The sequence below is a fragment of the Copadichromis virginalis genome, linkage group LG12 (assembly GCF_057382275.1).
Source record: "Copadichromis virginalis isolate Kocher_CV1m ecotype Utaka linkage group LG12, C_Virginalis_male_GT1.1, whole genome shotgun sequence".
NCBI classification, from domain to species: Eukaryota; Metazoa; Chordata; class Actinopteri; order Cichliformes; family Cichlidae; genus Copadichromis; species Copadichromis virginalis.
The window spans coordinates 23,569,747-23,592,734 of record NC_140629.1 but is presented as its reverse complement, the minus strand read 5'-3'; the positions used below and the strand labels follow the sequence as shown (position 1 = coordinate 23,592,734).

Here is a 22,988-nt window from a genome sequence, read left to right as displayed (position 1 = left end):
ACTCAGGACCCGCCCATTTAGGGTCACCAACAGTTGCATTGACTGTCATCTACACAAGTCATTAGATTTTATTGGCGTTTCTCTAGCTGCTACATCGCCATTTGTCTCTTCCTGTGTGTACGCCCCATCAGGGCTGTGATCTGTGCTAGCATTCATCCAGCTTTACTGTTATTAACTATAACAAGAAAAAAAAGTACTGTAGCAAAACTTTCACAACATTTTTAATATTTGACTCATTTATGCCAGATTGGATCTTTCGATGCTTGACTTAAGACAACAACATGGCCTATGGAATAATAACAAGTTAACAAATCATTTCAAGCATTATTCATATGAATGCCTTTATCAATGTTACTGATATACAAAGTGGTTTATACAGGGGGAAATAATCCACAACAGCCAACTTCAGATGAAATGTTCTTAGTAGGTATACAGTATCACTCTGTGACAATAATGCAAAGTCATCTTCTTCCAAAGTGCTGCCTAAAACATTAAGGAAAAACAAATATGTTAATCAGTCAGCATTATGCACTGTAAACTTGATGTTTAAAAAGATACTGGCTGTTATAATTAGCTTAAATGAACTGTAATTTACTCTGAGGGCAATTTCTAGCACTTGAAAAACTGAAACCTATTACCAGAACAACAGCTCTAGGGAACTTCTCTGTTATTTGATAGCCCATTCTGGGCTCAGACACACACTCAAACACAAATATCACACACAGTAAAACAAACAGTTTGGACAAATTGCAGACATAAGCTTTCAAAAAGTGGCTGGGAGTAAAAACTACGCCAAATGCATAATGAAATGCACTCATACAACATATAAAAATATTACTGTCATTCTCACAATTAGTCTAAAAACCTCCTAAAGCCTGATATTGAATTATAATACATATTGTAATTGCACATTTCTGTTATTACATGAACAAACTTACCTTGTTTTCAGTTATTAAACTGTAACTTTACTCACTTATTATCTGCTATATATTCAAACAGAATGAACATGACATCAATATTCATGAAAACTCAACTTTTCTCAGAATATGAATTGAAATGTAATGACCTGAGGACTGATCTTTTCCCCCCACTAACCTTTCATCTTTAAACTCTGACCCACAAAGAACTCTATGAACTGCTGGTGGCGATAAAGGTGTTGGGTGTGCTTGCTTTAATGGCCTTGTGGGCTGTTAAAGGCCCATCAGCCACGCGGGGGGAGCAGCTGGGACTCAGAGGGTTGTTGAGCGTCGCGTTGAAGGTGCCCTTCAGTAGTGTGTTCATAATACTTGGACTCAACTGTAGAGACATAAACAAAACAGAGATGAGGGACAATGAAGGATGATGAAAAGTTAAATGGGTGTTCTCGGCCACCCCTCATTTCTTCACATGTTGCTTGGAACATATGCAAGCATACCTGGAAATACAGGTTATAAAGCAAAACGTTTGTATAATTCTAATGAGCTTGATGAAAGTCAATATTTGGTATGGCCACTATTATTCTCATAGCCTGATCTATCTATTACTTTTGCAAAAAAAGTAATTAGATTACTGTTACTTTCCCGTAAGCAGGTTCGTTCCTGCGTTACTAAACTGTGATTTTGTTTGTGAGAGTGTCTCATGAAAATGAGCAGTAACAGATGTGTGTAGATCAACAATGAATAATAGTGCGGGACAGAGTACGACCATGTAGCGTTTAAAGGTTGGAAGTACTTGCATTACTTTAAGTTGGATTCTGTAAAAAGTGACAAAAACATTAGCGTCCGCTGTACACTCTGCGTGGGAAGAAAACTTCTTTCTACAGTGAAAAATTAAAGTTCAAATCTTAGCAAGCAGCGAGCACGCTGCCACAGGAATGTGAAATTCAGAGAAAAAACCCCGGATCCCCCCACTGACATGAGCGCTGTGGCTACCACATCCAATTCGGCTGGGGAAACTTCCACCGGCCCCACTCCTGCTAAACAGGTGAAAATAGACTTGAGAGCGACAGGACTTGGTGCTGCTGAACTTTTGTTTTTATTTATTTATTTTTTTGCTGTTTTACTTGCATCTATTTGAAAGAGTGAGTGTAAACACAAAATATAATTTTATTTTATATGCTGGAATATGCAGAAAATAGGTTTAAATGTTAAACAAATTTCTTCATGTCAAAGACTGTTGCATATAATTTAATTTCTGCTTGATGCAATGTGCATAAAGTTAAAAGATTAAAACTAATAAAAAAATTTAAAATGACACTTTTTCATTTAATTAAATTTTATATGATGGATTATGCATAAAAAATAGAATTGGGCTGAAAGGTCTATTGCTTTATTACGTATTCAGGTTGTGTATCATGTTTTTTTTTTAAAGGAAACTAAGTAATACAGTAACTAATTACTTTTGAAAATAAGTAATCAGTAAAGTAACTGGATTACTTTCTCGGAGAAGTAATTAGTAACTAATTACTATTTTCAACTAACTTGACTAACACTGGTGGTGAAGATGCATGTCTCAGGTCCTGTGTCAGGTCTTTGTTGGATTCTTTTCAGATTCTTTCAGGCAATTTTCGTCTGCTATATATAGTTTTTTAGGTCTGTCACTTTTCACACTGACACCATTTTCAGATATGTCCTTTTATCCATTCAGCTAATGCCTCTATAGGTAGAAATGGAAACTAACTATGTGTTTTTGCAAAAGGCCGCTATTAACAAAGTACCAAAAGATATAAATTAACATTGGTTCTTTGCTACGTTTGTCTGTTATGTGTAGACACAACACTGGTTCACTTAAGTTAGGTGGCTTTTTATGCTTGAATGATTCATAGGTCAGTGTTAAGTGGCTTAACAAAGGAGAAAAAAAACATTCTTCTCAAAAGACACAGAACTGAACTAAAAATGAGTGAAAACGCAGCCAGTGTCAAAAAATCTTTAAAAAGACCTTCAAGCCTAGGTTATTGCTGAAGATCACTTTAAAATCTGGCTCTTTCCAAAGAAAATCGTAAAGAATGATATGAGGCTCAAGACTTTTGCACATTACTGTATATTTTTAAAAATCGAAAGAGAAGAAATAGAAAATTAACCAAAAAAACCCCAAAACAATTAATGCATAAATGAATAACTGGAGGCCAATGCAATAAATTCAGGACTCATGGGTGGTTGTCATTTGACTTTAAAACAGGAGTAATGAAGTGTTCTTAACATTTAGGGATTTAATCTAGATAAACTTCAGTGAATTCACTCACAGTGTATGATCCTGCTGACAAAGGTTTTGTATTGTCTTTTAACACACATGGTCTGCACACTTACTAATTTCTTGACGAAGCTTAAGAAATTAGTAAGTGTGCAAATTTATACTAAATTTCTTCAAATTTATACTAAATAACATATATTATATTATGGTCAAACATTTTGTTCAGTCCTACCATAGACTGGTAACAGATCCAATGATATAAAGCCCAAATAATTTAAAATTAAATAATTATCTGAAGAGCTTAATTATTTCCAATATGCTTTTAGAGCGAGGGGTCATTAAGGTTAAAATCACAAACATGACTCCAAAAACCCTTACAAATACTGAGTCTGTTAGTCCATGCTGGAGGGGGAGTCTTACAGAGGAAAAAACTAAACAAAACACCACGTTCACTTCAAAGTCTGCCCCCTAAAATCACCTCCCAAAAAACCCACAGACATACACACATATATATGCTCTATGTACTCACACACTTCATCAGCTGTCCTACTCAGGTACTGCTGAGCCTTTTCTGCAAAGCTCTATCTCCCTCTCTCTCACTCGCTCTCTCTCTCACCCCCCACTACCTCCATATAACCTCTGAGCACGTACGTGCACACACAGACACGCACACATCAGTATGCCAGAGGTGCTGCAGCAGGATTTGAGAACACTGGCGGCACGGCTCAGATCTCAGTATTGATCCTAATGGGAAAAGGGTTGCAGGTTCAACTCCAGGTCACCCTCGGGGTTACTGGGTAGGTCGAGGAGATAGGGGAAGAGCCCTTGGAAGTGACGACACCATTGGAATGGCAATGATGAGGGAGATTATGGGATGCTTGAGTAGGTCAAAGAGGGGAGAAGGTAAAGGGGAAAATTGCAGGTTGGTAATTGGTGGTGGTGATTATGTTACTTGGTATGTATGAAGACATATTCAACCGCGCCCATGAGCACAGACGAAGGAGTGCAGGATGCACAGTCGTCCCTATAACACACACACACACACACACACACACACAGCACCTGCCACACACAGTGAAGGAACGCAAGCATTTGCTACCCACAATCCAGCAAAACAAGAGACGCAAGAGAATCAAATTACTTTTCATGAGCAGCTTGTATTTACCAGTACTTCAGTCGGCCAAAGAACAGATTATACACCTTTTGAGTCCGTCCGTCAGTTTGACACAAAGTGTAGATGGAACAGCCACAAGGTCTGTACATAACAACCCTGCGAGATCTATTCAGGAAAACTTTACAAGACTGAGAACAAAATGAATGCCAGGTACCAAAATAGATTCTGATCCAGCCAAAGAGTGAGACAAATATGGAGACAAGGACCCAAGACCCTAATCAGGCTTTAGAAGTTTGTGAGCTCAACAATTTTTCTCTATTTAAGGCATAGCACTTGTGCTCGACTGACCAGCAGAAAAGGCTAGAGAAGGTCCTAGAGGTACATGCCAGCAAAACCAGGTATTTTGAAAACTATGAAGGACTTTATTTTGTACAGCTTGCTTCTTTTTTGCAGGAGCAACACTATATATGAAAATATGGAAGATGAATGCTGTGTGTATAAACCACAACTTCACAGAATCCCTTTAGTCTTAAATAAATAAATAAAAACAAAATAAAACAACAAAGATCTAGTGTGTAACACACTGATTCGTGCTATTTTTCTTGCCAAAACTCCAGACTTCATAGCTGGTTAAAGCCATGCAAGGACCTTCCTTTTTAAATGTATTTGTAACTCCCACAGTGAAGTATATTCAACAGATTAACAGTCAATTAAACTGTACTGTAGTTTCCAGCTCTTTTAAAACACACATTTTCCAAAGTCAACAAGAATTAAAAGTAGGAACATGAAAACTCACACACAGTGAGAGCCCTTACAAGCCGCAGGCATCACACTGAGAAGCATATCATAATATGTCAACTGCGTCAAGAAAACCTTATGTTCTAAATCATAGTGACTAAGAGCCTGAGTAATAGTAGATTTTTATGAAGGGTGCCAATAAATACATACAGTATATATACTTGTACAGCAGAGTGATATTGAAATTTCAAATCTAAAGGGTTACCACTGTCTGCTGAGCTTTGTGCAGCACATGAAATAGAGTAAAGTGCTGAGAGTATTGTCAAAAATATACTCTTTAATTATTAAACTATCACTTATTTCTTTTTTATTTCAAATGAAAAAACTTACGTTTCTTCTTTTCTTGCCTCATTATGTGTTTTGTACTCATCTAGCATATATATACCATTAAAGAGTACAGCATTTAATTAATATTTGTTTCTGCTCGACATCCGTTCCCCGAATCGTTTTACATTTCCATATTCCATCCACACTTTTCTCTCTGTTAAATGAAGCTCAGCCACTAAGAACAGTGTTACTGTATGAGTGAGAAAGGTAATCAAGCCTGCTCAAGCAGGTACCTCACATAGTGCATTTAATGGAAACTCTAAATGAACCTTCACAGTGGACAAATGCTGCTCAAGTAGATAGCGTTGTGACATTATGCACATGTATGGACGAATGATCATGCGCACACTTATGCTGAAATAGCTACTGTTCCATTACATGAAAAGTCTGCTTCAGATTTCAGACGCTCAGAACACATTTCCAGCTGTTGAATTTAACTACCCTCTTCAGCAGCTCAATTTTCTGCTTTCTGTCTCTCTGCTTCTCTTCCTCCACGCATTTTCACCACCTTTTCAGCACCAACTCACCTCTACCACCGTTTCCCCTTCTCTCTCTCCCCCCTGCCTCCTTCTCATTACTACCATGCTACACTCTGCCTGCTCATCTTCTACAAGCACTTATTTATCTCCCTCTCTGCTCCACTTCATACTATATTTAACGCTGCATGGCCCGTGGTGTCATATAGAATCACAGTCACACAGCTAATTACTGAGCAGCGAGCTTAAACTTGCATTTCGCTATTAAAAAGGAACTTGACTTCCTCCAGCTAAATGGAGCCATATGATTATGTACAATGCAATAGAATCAGTCTATAACCCATGAATGAAATCTTTTTTTATGTTCTTGTATGGGGCCTTTACTTCATTATACATATGTATGAATACCAGATGGACATCTAAAATTATTTAGATCACATGAAGGTTGAAAATAAAAAAGTACTTACAAAACAGTGTGCAGTGCTTCTGGTAAGAGGCATCATGAGTAATCTGAAATGCCAAATCTAGTTTACCAAATTGTATTAGCTCATCTTAGAAGTGACTGGCAGGTTTGCAACATATGTTCTTCTGCTGCTTATGGTGGGATTGAGCCTCTTGAAGCCTCTAACACATTGCAAGAGAAAGTCATTTACACCTACAAAAAAAATTCCAACTGACCTATCATGCCTCCTCCAGAGGCATTCATGAGAAACTGGTGCACCCAAATGAAGTATATACTTGGACAGAAGAAAGATACAAATTATGCTGTCGGAGCTCTTGGGAAGCCAGTGGAGCAGAACTTAGGGCCTAATTTACTCATCTGCAGCTCACTTCTACAGAGAGCATTATTAGCTGATATTGAAGATCTAATCATGTAACTACACTGCTACAAAGTTTAGCAAAACCAATTTACTCTTACTTTGAGACAATTATCTACCATCTTTAAAGCTCTCTGTGATGGTTAAAGTAGCTGCAGACAAACACTCGATGTGGATCTCAGTTCAATACAACTTTTACCACCCAACCGCTTGGGGGAGAAAGGATGGAGATAGGACAGGTTGAGGTGGGAGCAGGATCATATCAGATTTTTCAACAGTTTTACTAGCTACAGTAGAAATTCCCACAGCTACAGGTGTATTTACAGCGTCCTCCGTCTTGTGTGATACTTACAAATAAATGTAGAAAATGTATCAGCTCATAACAACCAAAAAGAAAAGGCACATAATCTTAACAATGCAACCTCTAACATCTAAATGACTATATAGTATGAATTTACACACAGTTAACGTAGCTAGTGCCAACAACTAGGGCTGGGTATCGTCACTGATTTCTAGAATCGATTCGATTTCGATTCACAAGGTCCTGAATCGATTTGATCCCCGATTCGATTCAATCTGATTCGATTCGATTTGAATCAGGTAAATTTTGCCTCAGACAGTCAGAAATATTATAATTCTGATCACGTATCAGTACATTTCCATATTTTTATTTCTATAAAAGGAAAGCTGACACTTGCGAGACTTTATCAAAGGTGTGAGCATCACAGCAGATGCCTTTGTGTCAAAGTAACTGAGGATAAAACAGAAAAGCATGAAGGCGACTTTCCTGGCCTGGGATTTTATAGCAGATGACCTTAAAAATATTCTGCAGTAGATCAAAAACAAAAGAAAACCATTAATCAACACATGAACATTACCCGATGCTGCTGAAGTGAAGCAGAGCAAAGTTAGAGGTTTTAAGAGTAAGTAAAAGGAAAACAGGGGCCAACAGAGAGAGAGAGAGAGAGAGAGCTGTGCATGAAGTGTGATTTTATCGTGGTGGAAGCAAAACAGCAAAAGTCAGAGGGAATTCATGACGATGTACGTGAAGCGAAGTTTGGATCTTCTTTTGCATCTGGTTCGGTCAATATTGTTTGGAGAGAGATAAAAACCCGCAGCTTCAGAATCTAGCGCAAAAAGGGCGTAAACACAAAGCGCGGACCCGCCGAAACATCAGAATCAGCGAGCTGTCAGCTTTCAGCCCCGACCGTGTCTGTGCCGTCGGGTGAGAAAGGCGACATCTAACGATTCTGATCTGTCGGCAGGTCCATGCTTTGTGTTTACGTCTTTGTGCAGAATGGTGGTTATTGAAATTTTGTGAGGTTTAACCTGATATTCTGGCATTTCGGGCAAAGTACATTTATATTTAAAAATCGATATCGCGTTATCCAAGCCAGAATCTATTTTAATCGATAAATCGATAATCAAAACCCACCCCTACCAGCAACCCAAGGCAGTAAAGTTATAGATGCAGACAAATTTGTTTGTACCATCCCACAAAAAAAAAAAAACAACAACTTTACAACCAATTAGCAGTCGCACTCATCAGGGCAGACTGATTCAGTCTGAACATTCAGACTGAAAATAGAAGGCGATTATTTAACAACTTTTGCCCATCTGAGAGCAACCGAAGTCAATTTGAATTGGGCTAAAATTGTTTGGAGACTGGCCACCTTCTACCAGGCAGCCAGTGCAATTTCCTTGCAGTGAAAAGCGGCCACCACAATTGCTTGTAATCGGTTGTCAAATGCAAAAAAAACCCAAAAAAAAAACAAGACCTAGTCATAATGAGGTTGCCATCCTATTTTAACCCTAATATGACTGATCTATTGTCAAGGCCTCTGAGTCTGACCTAATTCTTCATGCAAAAGTTTGTTTTTTTGTTTTTTTTAAAAAGCACATTAATGCATATCAAACCTTTGTATAAAGTCTTATGGGAAAACGTGCATGTTTAGAAATCCTGTGAGGAAACAAATTCTCACATGCCAAGACTGACTTACAAAAAGATACTTTGCTGAACTTGTGATGTAAACTGCACAGAGGAGGGGAGAAACTCTAATTATGCTGGAGACAAAGGAAAAACAGACTGAAGACTCTAGAGATACATCTGATATATTAGAATACAAAAGTAGAGTTGAGCCTCTATTGGTTATCTCTCTGTGCTGAACCCTGACTGAGCCCTGTGGTGTTATATCATAAACAAACTAAAGGTATGACTACAATAAGTATTGTTTATCAAATGCACTGTGACTACCCTGAGGTCTGACAAACATGGAATGATCGTCGTTTTTCATCAAGCATGTGCAAAGTATATTCTTTTGAAGTTTACACTCGCTTTGTTATCCATTGTTTACTTGGAACAAGTCTTCCCCTTGCTATTGCCGTTTCTGCTCTTCTGGCACATTACACAGTGTGCATTTACCAGTTACTTTTAATTTGTGTTTTGCTGCCTGATTGGCAATATCAGTCAGGTGGATAATTTCACCAGTGCCGGTCATATTCAATTAAGCCTGCAATGTTGCTTTAATTATCTGAGACATCTCACCACTACTGTGCTGATACATTTATCACATTTTACTAATGTGCTAAAATTTGATGGTGTTAATTGAACTAAAATTGTGTCCGTGTCAGTGTCTCGAAACACCTTTTGAGGCAAATTTCCCTATGCTTTTGAAGGGCAAAGCTTCTGGAGAAAAAGTCTTCATATTACAGATACAGGTAAAACTAGAAAACAGGTAAAGCAGGGAGAGAAGAGACACAGACTGTAGACTACAGAAGAGAAGACAGTAGAAAGCTGAGAGATAAAACTACACAGAGGCAGCAGGCAGACTGGGACACAGGCAGACGGAGAAAAAAAAGAGCTCTGTGATAACATCGCACCCATGGACATGAACATGATGATGAACTGTGTAGTGAGATTTGAATCAAACCTCGGGTTTTGTCTTTGATGTTCGCCATTCAAAATCAGCGGGGACTGGCGAACAACATTAGCACTTTCTTCTCACTCACACACATTCACCATCAGTGGAAACCCAAAGCTGTAATCTCTATTAAAATGCACTAAAACAAAGCAGAGAAAGATTATGCTCTGGTTAAGTTTCATTACAGCTACATTATGCTTCAGTCATGAAGTGCATTTGTCTCTGTCAGTCCTCTGTGGTGGCTGCATTAAACGACATTACACTTAATAAAAGGCATCTATTTTTACCCAGTTTAATTCAACCAGGTAGGTCAATTAAGAATAAAGTCTCCCACAAACTGAAAACCTGCCCTGTGCAAAAAAGCACATCAGCCCAGGAAAGATAATGAAGTTTGGATTTGTTTTTCTTTTTTCTATTAAGCAATCAATTTCTGTGTCCATATATGCTAAAAACTCAGCATGCATCTGCACACTTAAACTTAGGTCTGTAATGTTTCAGAAGGTGAGCCTGGTTAACTTATGATTTCATGACAAATGAAGCAGATAGAATATTTGAAATTGATTCAACTGTGGAATTTGTATTTCAAAGACATGCTAGTGAGAGATGCCATTGTTAGGCGGAAAAACCAAAATAAACTTATCAGAGAGAGCAAAATCTTTAGTCGTGGCTAAATTACCAGTCTGGTACAAAAGGAGTGCACCTAGCAGCTCAGCAACACCAAAAGACCCAAAATACCACACAAATAAAGTGTATTAAGACAGAGTTATTTCCGGGGTTAAGAAAAACAACTTTACAACACCCGGAACAAGTCAAGAACACTGTTAAGGAGATAAGAGTATCACTGTCAAAGTCTACAATCAAGAGATGCCTTCATGAATTCATAAAATGTATAATGTGTATAAAATGTCTGTAATGTAACTTTGTTAAACCCTTGAACGTCAGTCATATAATTGTTTGATTGTAAATCCACTGTGGGGGTATACAGAGGCAAAACTGTACAAACTGCATCAAATTGTGGACATAAATGCACTTTAGTTCAGTCAAGCGCACTGGGAGTATGGTACAAAGTGAGGATGTTTTACAAGGCTGACATTAATAGATCTTTTTGTACTGTTACCCAATAAGTGTCAGGTCCTGGGCTGATGTTCTTGGGAACTTTGAATCGATCTTCTCTGGAGGACATCAGTGCCAACTTTGGAGCAGATTTTACACTTGGGTTGTACTGGCCGGGGCCTGATGAACACAAACACACTTAAAAGCCAGTAAACATACAAAGAACATTCTTTTTACCTTACCGGACTTAGTATAGTTTTGTATTTCCTGATTAGTTTTTATTTTTATTTATTTTTTACGTTTTGGTTTTAATTTGATTGTAGTTATAGTTAGTTTCCTTTTCATTGTTTGAAAATGTTTATTTTTAGTCTAGTTTCTATTAGTTTTCGTCTTAGTTCTAATCTTTATTAATTATTATTGTATGACAGGCATGTGTCAGAGGCAACATTTAGCAAAATCACTACAAGTATTACAATAAAAACACAGAACCTTTTCAAAACAGCTCACTCACAGTCTTGTGGAAATCTAAAGTCTCAAGAAATATTTCTATGAAAGCCTCATAAGGCAAATTGGGATAACATTTTTACCAAACTAACAAATACAATATGTTTATTTTATTTTCATTAGTGTTCCAAGTTCAAAAAATCATTTCAGTTAGTTTAAATTCTTTCTAAAAGTCTAGATTTAAATTTAATTTTAGTTAACTAAATCTTTTTTCACCTTTAGTTTTTCATTTAGTTTTAGTTAACTATAATAACCTGGCCACATACTATCACCTTCAGGCTAAGCAATCATAAGATCTGAGCCAAAAAAATCCCATCATAATCTTAAATTGTTAGTACAAATCTATATTTCTGTTGATTATCAAATTCTATACAAGTTTTAGCACAATTAAAACTAAAAGAAGTAACTGCCATGTGACTCTCTGGATAAAAGGTCTACAGCAAAGCTGTGGCAGATAAGAATTGTAATTGTTTTTTGTAATCTCTGGAAAATGATATACCTGCATAATACTGGACTCTGATGTGAATCAGAGGATGGACAGAGGATGGACACAATCCAATAAAACTTCAAAGCTAAGGTTACAAGAATAATGCTAACACCCAACTTTTAAGGAGTTATGATAAGAACTTTTACAATTGATTTTTAAATGGTTTAATGGACCCCTGGGCAAGATATTATATTCACTGCATTTAGAATTGTGATGAGGGGACATAAAATATATAAAGAATTCATCATTGGTCTAACAGCTTTAAAGTAAGACAACAGTAGGTGCTATTCAGCCCCAGTGGCTAAATGCAATCAACTTATGACTACACACATGGTTAAAAACACCTTGAGCAACTGCTAATGTCACAGATCATTATGAGCACCACAGTCATTAATTTTTGCTCAGAAATAATGCATAGCTAAACGCTCGGTCCTACCATTATCAGAAATATGATCACGTTAGACCCAGCATGATAAGTAATATAATGTTCCATATATTATAGACCTATTCATAAATGCAAATTCAACTATGGGGGGGAAAAAAAGCATGTGCATATCAGTGTGCTTATTGTGTGTCTCTAAGTTCACGTTAAGTGTCCATATACGCGTGTCCACATAAGTGCTTCAGGGTGGAGATGTATAAGTGTGTGCGTGTTTGCGTTCTAAGCAGAAACAATTCTGCAAACAGTTCAAATCTATTTATATGCAAATTGAATTTTGGTTAAACGGTTTGAGGTTTCTCCTGGGTTGAGTCCCTTGGTGAAAGGGGGCTAGTCATAAATTATCCAAGTAAGTCATGAATCTATCAATTTTCTAACAACATTTTTCAATGGGGGTGTAACTCAGGTAAATATTAGGTTTGAGGCCCATAGAGATGAAACTAATTGGACTGTATGATAGCAAAGGGAGGCACAGTACAGTTTGTGAATATTTAGCTCTGAAAAGAAAGGAAGGACCGACCCACACATAGACCAAGCCGTTTCTCTTTACATAATGTCCTTGTGGGTCTTTATTATAATGTGTTTTGAGGGGGGCCACTGAACCTGTGGAGCCCAACAACATAGAAGACCAAAATGCTGGACGCAACAAAGCTAACACTTGAAATTGGGTTTAACGCTTTGTTTAGTGTTTAGGTATTCAGTTAGGCATTCAGCTGTGGAAGTAAGGGTTATGGTATGGGGCAGGGAAATGCATTATTTTGATTGACAGACCAAACATAAAATCGAGTGCTACACCTGGCACGCTGGAGTTACTGTGTAGGAAGAAATCATTTCTCGGTGCAGCAGACAGGAAGCAGCTTTGCCGTTTCTTAGCGTCTTCACTTCGGGGTTCTAAGTAAGAGTGGCCATTAACCTTCTCAAATGTCTGACTCACATTGTATCTGCTGGGTGCAGGGGAATCCTACAAGAAGAGAAAAGCAGAGCATAGGAGAGTAATGATATATTAGAAAAAACTGACACTAACATTTATGCAACAAAATGAAATGCACAAATGTGCAGTTTCCACTTTTAACATTTCACAGCTGCAAGGTCAGCCATCTGTTATTAGAACACACTCACATGATCCCATTTATTATAGTGTCACTCATGTATGCATGAATATTGGCGTGCAAATGCAAGGTAATCCAAACAGTGTCAAATCATCTTCGTCGGGGCTATTGTTTTTATCTAGAAATAAAACAAGCAGTGAAAAACTACTTTAGTTAATTGATGTCAAAATGCAAACTAGAATTTAAAAAACTGAACAATTTAACAAACTCAAACAATATTGTGAACTTACAAAACAAGTTGCTTAAAAGAAAAATGCACCAATAATGATAAACACATGCACAGTGTCTTCAGTTGTAGTGTTTGTCATTTTGGTCAAATTTGTCAACACATGTTTGTGAAGAATGAAATATCTGCATAAGATTTACAGTTATGTTTAATATGGCTACTGGTTTTTAGGCAGATAGTGTGCAGTTTGAACTGCGATACCTGTGTGACCGCACATATTCCCCCCCAGGGAGGCGTCTGAGGACATCACCTTGGGAAAAGGTGGGCCCCTGTTGAGGGGCCCTAGTGTAGCACGCAACTCAGGCTCCCTTCAAGTACCTAACGGTTATCGCAAGTCTACTTCGGAAGTGACGTGATGCACACAGACATCATCTTTAAAAGCCTGAATGGCACAATGGCAATCATAAATGCCATCATGTCCCGTAATTGTAAAACGGTGTGAAAATGGAGTTGGCGTACAAAGTGAAATTCAGCAAAGCCACCCTGTGCTCTGACAGACATGCACAGCTGGAAACTGAGAATATTTCGAGCCTGAAAAATGAGATCTGCTGATTCAGAGTTTGCACGCTTTTTTGTGGAAAAAAAAAAAGTTTAGAGAGAAACTCAGAGTTTGAATGTGTGACAGAATGACCAGCAGCTAAATTGCCAACTGCTTTCTGCAGCCCAATCAACCAGGCAGGCTAAGATGCCCCGATATGTTTGGAGTTCATGGTCACAGAGTTCGCGGCAGGGGCAGTACCTGCCTGAGCCAGTAAATTTGGTCCAGCTGAGAAGGAGAAAATTAGAAAATTTGTAGAAAATTTGCAGAGGTTAGACAGAAGAGCTGCGAAGGCAACCCACACCATGGTTGCCGGACAAGACTAGATAAGACACTGACATTGACGGCTCCACAGGTGGTGGATTAAGCAAGCCGCTATTTTCCGCATTGTTCAGATCCAAAGATAATTCATAGCTGTGCACAGTGATGCAAATAGACAGGGGTTGGCTCCATGTCGAGGTGAACTCGGATATCTGAAAACAGGGACAGGTGTTTCTTTTTTTTTACCCTTGTCACCTCTGAGTGTATTATGAACTGCACAGCTTTAAAGAACTTTCTCCTCAAATGTTAGCTCCGGGATACCTTTCAGGAACGTTGTTGTGCAAAACAAGCTGCACCCCTGAGAAATTAAATTAGTTAAATTAGCACACCCCAGGCAATCTGCTCACTAAAGGGAGCACTGCTAGCACCAACAAGAGGAGTTAAACTAATGTTAAACTGGCAGCTGACAACAACGCCAACTAGTAATAGTTAACTATGATGACAGAGCATTGTATGTATGTATGTGTGCTGATATGTGGGCCTCATATGTGATCACGTCTATCTTCAAAACTGTGACTATAAGTGTCTTTAACCAGGACATGAAACTGCATGAAATCTATCTGTTGTACCAACCAAATCAACCTAAATGTGCACATACACTGAAAGTTTGTAGATACTACACTCCTACAAAAAACAATGTCAGAAACAGATTGCAACTCCAACATGTCACAAGTAATTTCTTGCACATAGACTACATATCAGATTATTATAACCTTAGTGTTTATAATAAATATTAATACATAGCTAATTCACAGAGGTACCCTTGGTGATACCAGTGATAGAATTTTAAATCTGAAATGGAGAATGGGTGAATCGCGGGTGAAACTCGCACTTCGACTGCTGCAGAGGAACCTCAGTTACTGGGGATTTGTCAGTGGGTCTCTGAATAATTGATGCTGAATGCTGAATATAGCGGCACTATCCACTTATCCTAAACATAGGAAGGCTGTCATTTACCTCACGCTGTCATTTCCCAACTGCTGCATTCTCCCTCTCCTCCTAGTGAGCCGTCCATCTTTAATCACTTTTAACTGCGGCCATTTAGCTTTTCATTATAGACACAGCAGGGGGACAAGGTGGCAAGCACAACATGTGTACAACAATATAACCGTACACAAAACATGGAAACATTCAATTTGAAGATGCACATAGAAAACTGAAATTGAAAGAAGGTGAAGAAAACAGTGACACAGTCTCCTGTAGTTTGCCTGGTTTGGTTGGTGTCATAGTTGATTTAATACAACTGACACCTGTAGGCACATCTGTGGAGCCCTATGGTCTATAATTATACCGGAATATGGAACAAACCATGTTCCCAGTAGTAGTCATCAACTATTGACAGCACTCAGGTTGACTTTAATTACACACCCTTGACATTTAGACAGCTCGATACTTGCCTTCTACACACACACACACACACACACACACACACACACACACACACACACACACACACAGACACACTTTTCTTAATGATTCTGTCACATTGCCCTTGTCTGTCTGAAAGTGACTGAGTGAATAAATACAGTAGATGCTAGATACATGTTTGTGACAGCCAATGGTACAGAACAACATAAATTAAATATTTTTATGTTGGTATTTTTATAATGCAAGTCTATCAGAAATTAACAGAATATAACTATAAGTATTAATAAGATAATTAATGATATTTTTCTAATGCATGCTCTCACTGAAGGATTAAAAAATAACTACAAAAACTGAATATGTGTGCATCTCCACATCAGTTGTTAGACCTCACATTGCTGTGTCAAGTGGCTGGTGCTATTTGAAGAAAACAAATCTGTTCTCAAGAGGGCTGCTGCACAATTTCACATTATAGTGAGGGTCTCTGTGGAGCATTCGGTTTATTCATGAAAAATGTTTGGAGCACACCTCTCAGAACTGTTACCTTGATCAAGAAAAATGAAGTTGTGGGAACAATTTTTCCTTGTACAAAATTTTATGTTTATTATGGTTATTTCTAACTATTTTATTCAAAATTTTTACAATTTCAGCCATCATATACATGTATATGTATAAATGTTGGTTATTTTTTACTTTTTCATGCACATACGTAAAGTATCATTTCTACAAGAACAGCCAGAATACTATCCTTTAGTATTCTCACGCATCGTCATTCACAGCTTTAGAAGAGTTTCACCATGGCTAAATCCAAACACAAAGTGAGATGTTTCATATTATCTTTTTACAGTATAGCCTTTCTTCCGCACCATCTCCTCTCATACTAATGACTCAAGCACACTTGACAGTGGCTGTATTAATGATCTGGCGGTACGCGCAGTGACAGCTTTGAATAATGGTCAGGCATAACATATGAGGTGTATGTGTGTCTCTGTCCATGTGCACATCCACGTGTGTGTGTGTGTGTGTGTGTGTGTGTGTGTGTGTGTGTGTGTGTGTGTGTGTGTGTGTGTGTACGTACATCCCATTCTTCATCATCTCATTACTCTTAAAGCCTTTCACTCTTCTTTTCAGAGTGGAATGCTATTTTCAGACTTTCAGACTGTACTTCCATGCTGGATATAATATATTTTGACTTTCTACCTCTCTCTTGCATATATGTATGTATGTGTATGTATATATAGATAGATGGATAGATGGATGGATGGATAGATAGATAGATAGATAGATAGATAGATAGATAGATAGATAGATAGATAGATAGATAGATAGATAGATAGATAGATAGATAGATAGATAGATAGATAGATAGATGTGTGTGTATGTATGTACGTATGTATATATATATATATATATATATACATACACAGTCTGCATGTGTCTTCGGAATAATATTACCTGTTTCCAGTGCAAAGACTTTCGAATCCTTAAATTCTCTGTTTAATTTGCTCTCAAGTGTAGGCAATTAAGACAGTTAAGTCCATGCAACACTCTACTTACTTTTCAAAAGTGCTTAGACATCTGGGGCTGTGATCAACACCCAACAAGAGTACTGTTGGCCTAAATACTAAATAATTCTAGCAAAGAATTTTCCTTCAGCAAAGAAAAAACAGTGGGAGATTGTGTGGTTCACCCAGCTGCTATATAAAGGGTGTTACTGGTTGAATTAGAAGAAAAATAAATTAATGGATCGTAAATCTATAGACACAATAATATAATTTGTTTATATGACAAGCACTGCACCATTTTTTTGTTTAATCAGCAGCATTTGTTTTATTTTCTTTTGTGTGTGTTGTTTTGCTTTGTGTAACAAAATGGAGTGATGACATTTAAATGAAAGGAGAACACCCAGAAAGCACTGTCTATCAGTGTGTCATAGGCACAGCTGGTGTCTCATCACAGAGCCTGATAACCATCTGTCTGATTTTAGTAGTGGAGGTATGGTTGGTGTCGTAAGGCCTTAATGAGGTTTTAGACAGGTCTTCAATATAGATGCAGTGACAGAAGGAAACCATATGGGTCCCATTTGCTTCCTACTCACACTTTATGGGCAGCAGTTATTCTAACAATTTGCTGACAGCTACAGTTTTCTGCTGTGTTTTGTAGTCTTGTAATCTTGCTTTCTCCTTAATTTATTTTTATCCTTGTCTTTCCTTGCATATTTACTATTACCTTATTGCCTTGCCTTTCTCTTTCTTGAGTTTCTTTTTGTGCTGATTTTTGCTAGCTCGGTCTCCATCACTCATTCTTTTGCAAAAGTGCTCAACTTCCTGCTTTAACAAACTTAAATGTACACATCCATAGCTGGTTGGATTCTGAGGAACAATTGTATGGAAGTTTTACATTTCTGTCTTGATGAACCACAGTGAACCGAGACCTAACACACTTTTCTTTTTTTCAGTCACATTTACTGTTATAATCAGGGATGCTCATATTAAATATTGCCTGTAATCCTTGTAGGCCAAAGCTCAGGCTTCAGACAGCTTCCAACAGTGTTTTATAATGTCATTTGGAAGAAATATAATCACCTCATTGATTAAAAAGAATGCTTTTATGAATGGAGGGAGGAATTGGCTTCAGTAACATCAGGGGCAGAACGGTGGTACAGTGGTTAGAACTGTATTGTTGCCTCAGAGCTTAAAAGTCCTGGGTTTGAATCCACCAACCACCCAGGGCTGAAGCAAATTAATGGATGTAACTTGTTTCAGACAAAGGATGAACTGACGCTCTGCACCAAGGCTGAGTAAAACCCAACAAAGTTCTTCTAGTGGTGTCCAAGAATACAAATCTGAAGCTCAAAATGTGAGCATAATAAGTTCCCTTTAAGTGACTCCTTCTGACTGATTTATGCAGCAATCACAGACCAATCTATAGAGTGGGGCAGGTTAATAATCCTGTATAAAGTCTGACACCCACAGCTGGGGCCTTGATGATCTATGATAGATCCAGCAGTGTTCCAGAAGTGCCCAATTGAGTATAACACCCATGCCAGGCCTTACACCTTACTGGGCTTTACTTTTCCTGCTGTCCCCTGGCCGCCTGCCTAGATGACAGTGCACTTGGCTCCTAAAATCATCACCTCCTACTAAACAGCTGTCCATAGCCAAATACACACAAAACACACAGCTGCTGCATAAAACGGATACATGCCCACACCTGCATATGGCAGCACACACACACGCACTCAAAAAAAAGGCACTAAACACACAGCTGCTGGCCACAGCTGGTGCCCATACTTTGGACAGAGAAATACACGTGTACATAGGCATGCACATACACAGAGTGGACACAGCTGCTTAACACATGCGTCTCCTTCATCAACTCGAAGAGTGAGACAAAGAGAGAGAAACATCGAGAAACCGATTAACCGTCAGAGAAAAAAAGGTAATGCGAGGGGAGAAAAATATCTAGAGATGGTCAAACCAAAAGATAAATGGTATACAAGCAAAAAGAAATCTGTAAAGATTAGAACAAACAACTGAAGCTGAGAAAACTGGCGGCATAAGTGAAATGCAGTCCTCTTAATAGACAAAGACAAGATCAAATTAAAGAACCAGGCCTGCTACATCTCACTTCTCCTAATCCAATCTATACGTGGAAAATAAGTTTTTAATTTGTTTAAATACTGATCTCTATTCTGGGCAGTGTCACAGGTCTGCAGGTATCTGCTGACGATTCCATTATTCTCAAATAAATAAATACAAATGGGACCCAATCTCTCGCTACTTTCAAAAGCAGGTCGATACAAATAAGATTTGACAGAGCATCGTCCTGACGCTAGAAAGAAAAGATGCATCTGAAAGGCTTCATTTATCAAAATCGCAGCATCTGGCTTTGTATTAATGCTGCTAGCTGACAATATTTCTTATTTGACTCACTCTAAGCAACTGATTTGAAAGAAACAGTGGACACGTGAAAGGAATCATTACCTACTTTATTAAAGACTTTCCTCACCAGAAAGCAGACGGCAGACTGGTGGATGTTAAACTGAAATGTTGTTTCAGTGCTTGGCACCAAACATTTAATTTAATCCTAGAAAAGCAAGCTGACCAGAGAAACTTTTAATGAAGTTTCTGAATATGCTTCTAAATGATGCTTCGATATTTTGGCATAGAGCATGTTACAGTAATGGGTAAACTTTAACAAATCAAGCAGATGACAGACAACCTTATTTTTTGCCTTATTTAATTGGCAAAATAAACAGTTTCCTTTTAAGTAGCATTTTAGTGTAAGAAAGGTTGTTTACATTGATGATTCTGATCAAAATACAATCTGTTTGTTATATGTCTTATAGTACAGTGTAAAGATGTGAAATCAATGGAAAATATCTGCTAATTAACTCATTCACTGCCAGCCATTGGCAGTGAATGAGTTAAACCCATTGACTCATTCACTGCCATTGACGGCTATAGACGTCAATGGCAGTGAATGAGTTAATTAAGAAAATGTAAAACAAATGATTTTTTTTGTCTGTACATGATACAGATATGAGTATTTAATGACAACAGCCCAAACACCATACCAGCAATGCACATGATGGGTGTGGCCTCTGCAAACGCTTGTTGTACTTTTATGAATTTGCCAGAAGTCATGTTGTGTTTATCCACCTTCTTTCGTAAAACGTCTTTTATTCCGAGTCACAGACTGAGGAGGGGCTGTTTTTCAGTTGACTTGTTTTATAACAGCGAGACAGCAGGGAGGTAACAATAACCAGGACTTCACAGCAAGAGGGGAAGAGTAGGGGGGAAACGCCAGAAAAAGAATTCCACCAAGCGTATGTGATCTTTTTTCTTCAAGCAATAACTTAGATAGCATCCACACATCATCAAATCTGAAAGTGCAACACAGACAAGTTCCCCATCTGTGCCCTATCACACATTTTAAGACGTACTTGTGTTTCTCTCTCATTTCTTTGTCTTTCCTCTGTTGCTCGTGCATCCAGCCGCATTTCCCACATTTATTCCTGTGCCTCTGACACATTCCTTTTACTGTCTCTGTGGTCTCCATTATCTCTAATCTTTTACGTCTCCCCACCCCCTCTACAACCCACAATACGCTGTCTTTGTACACTGAAAAAGATTTGCAACAATGTGCTATAGTGTTACTAAACATCTACATTTTCATCAGTTATGAATCAATGAATATGTAGCCGTCTCACTCAAGGGAAATTAAGCTTACCACGCCTTAATTAGAGGACAGGTGGGATCAGAAAAAGACATTTTTGCATTAAGCAAGTAGCTATTAAAAGAAGTACCCTTCAACAAGTACCCGTTGTTTACTCTTAACCAATATTGACATTTTACAATAACATGTTTCAGTGAAGGTTGGAACTATAATGTTGTCAAGTTTATTAGGATTTTGGCACAGCAGACATGTAGACCTGTGCTGCACAACAATCAATAAAACAATGGAGAAAACCAAAAAAGTAAGAGAACATAATTACAAGCATAATTAAAACATTAAAACTATGAGCCTAAGAGCTTCAATCAATTCTCTCTAGAAGCCAATCTAGTGCTTAGAACTATCAGAGCTATCAGTCAGCTGAAATAAGAATATAACAAGGGGTATAAAACTGTAATTTCTGTGACTGATATTTTGGTACAAGCCCATGTAAGAATTTATAAGTGAAGAAAGGGTTTTAAAAATGAATCCTAAACTCCACAGGTGGTTAAATATGTTCATGTTTCCATTTACCAGCCAGGAATCTAGCAGCAGCATTTTGTCCTAACAGCGCCTTGCCTACTCTAAATAAAGAATATCAGTCTGGATGTGATAATCACCCTCTCATTGTTTTTAAAAGAAAGCAAAGGTTTGACTTTACCTAAAAGTCTTAATTGAAATAAGCTATTTGATGACAGGTTTAATCTGCAACTCTAATTTCAGGGTGGAAAAAGATTAACAATTATACAGAAATTGACATGATACATGATTCTTTATATGAAGGTTACAGAATGAAGTGATATTTGTGAACTGAGCTTTCTGGCATCAAGCGAGATTAAAAACCAGGATTTCATTTTTATTCTCATTGAGGGCGAGGACGTTCAGCAAAAGCCGCATTTTAACCACAGCTAAATACAATTTTCTTTATCGCATCTTCTATGGCACCTTTATCAGTCAAAGTATCTGTCAATAGGCTCTGAATATTAATCTTTTATGTGAGGACTGACAGGAGCCTAACTGAGAACATGTATGTACTCCTGAAGATAATCACTCTTTATTTTGGACACTATGAGCTTTTGGCACATGAGGTACAGGATGCTGTGATGCAACAGACAAAATGTGACTGATTTAAATGAGAGCGCATCCTTTGCCCTCTCATGCAACACAAAGAAATGTTCCCTAATCTGACACCTCCAACAGCAGCATGACATTATCTATAATAGCTCCCCAAACTGCCAACCTTTTTTCATATCGTATCACTGCTACTGTTAAAGTTTGTTAGGGTTAGGTAAGGTAGCAAAGTTCCTTGATCCAACTTAAGACAACATAGTTTAGTTTAAGGCATTAATTAAAGGCAGTAATTTTGGTTATTGTCACAACCAGTGGTGATAACGGTCAAAAGAAATCAGCATTTCTAGCACAAAGTAAAGTTCAACACAGTCAGGCTTTCTTCACAGTTTGCACTCTATTCAGTGGCTTTAGTGAGATACGACTTAACAAGCTGCACATATAATACGTATTCCCCCAGCAGAGACTATATATTGTGCCTACACTAGCTGTAAATGAAATAATTGTTGGAAAACAGGCACTTCCAGCAATTTTAAACCAAAATTCAGAATGTAATTCCCTCCGTTTTGTTTTTGATTCTCTCAGCTGTCGACTCAGCTCCTGTTTAAGGCTTTGAGAGTAAGGATTAAATATAAAAATAGAATTCAAACATAGGATCACTCTCTGGACAAATGTCATCTGCAACAGTGCAGATGTCCTGTTTTAGGATCACATATTAATGCTATGTTATAGAAAAATAAAACTGTTATAAATTGTTTGATGTCAATAGATAAAAAAGAAAACCAATGAATAAAGTTCCATCTAAGAAGCTGTATGTCTTACTGATCCTCATCAGGGAATTATGAAGACTAGATGCTAATGAAAAACTTTAGATCCACCAACTGTCTGTGCACAGAGGTCCGATGGGTGTTCCAGGAAGTGGGTTAGTGACACTATTTTATGGAAAATCAATTGGTCCGTAGGCAATGGTTTCCTGCCTGCTGATCTCTAATCTGGAACATAAATTGTCCCGGAGCAGGTTAGGATTACAGCATAAGTT

The 22,988-nt window shown here is 37.9% G+C and overlaps 1 protein-coding gene across 3 annotated transcripts in view; it reads right to left on the bottom strand.

Annotated features, from left to right (window-relative positions):
- Window positions 1-204: 204 nt before the first annotated feature.
- stpg2 (sperm-tail PG-rich repeat containing 2) overlaps window positions 205-22,988 on the bottom strand; it is a 58,506-nt gene continuing 35,722 nt past the window's right edge. For 2 of the 3 annotated variants that reach the window (XM_085475558.1, XM_085475559.1), the window contains exons 11-14: window positions 12,901-13,066; window positions 10,740-10,855; window positions 1,096-1,296; window positions 205-483 (exon numbers count right to left, since the gene is read on the bottom strand). In XM_085475558.1, the coding sequence (XP_085331684.1) occupies window positions 1,129-1,296; window positions 10,740-10,855; window positions 12,901-13,066 (450 nt within the window). In that variant the 3' untranslated portion in view covers window positions 205-483; window positions 1,096-1,128. The remainder of the gene's footprint in view (window positions 484-1,095; window positions 1,297-10,739; window positions 10,856-12,900; window positions 13,067-22,988) is intronic. The other variant, XM_085475560.1, reaches the window with a different exon arrangement.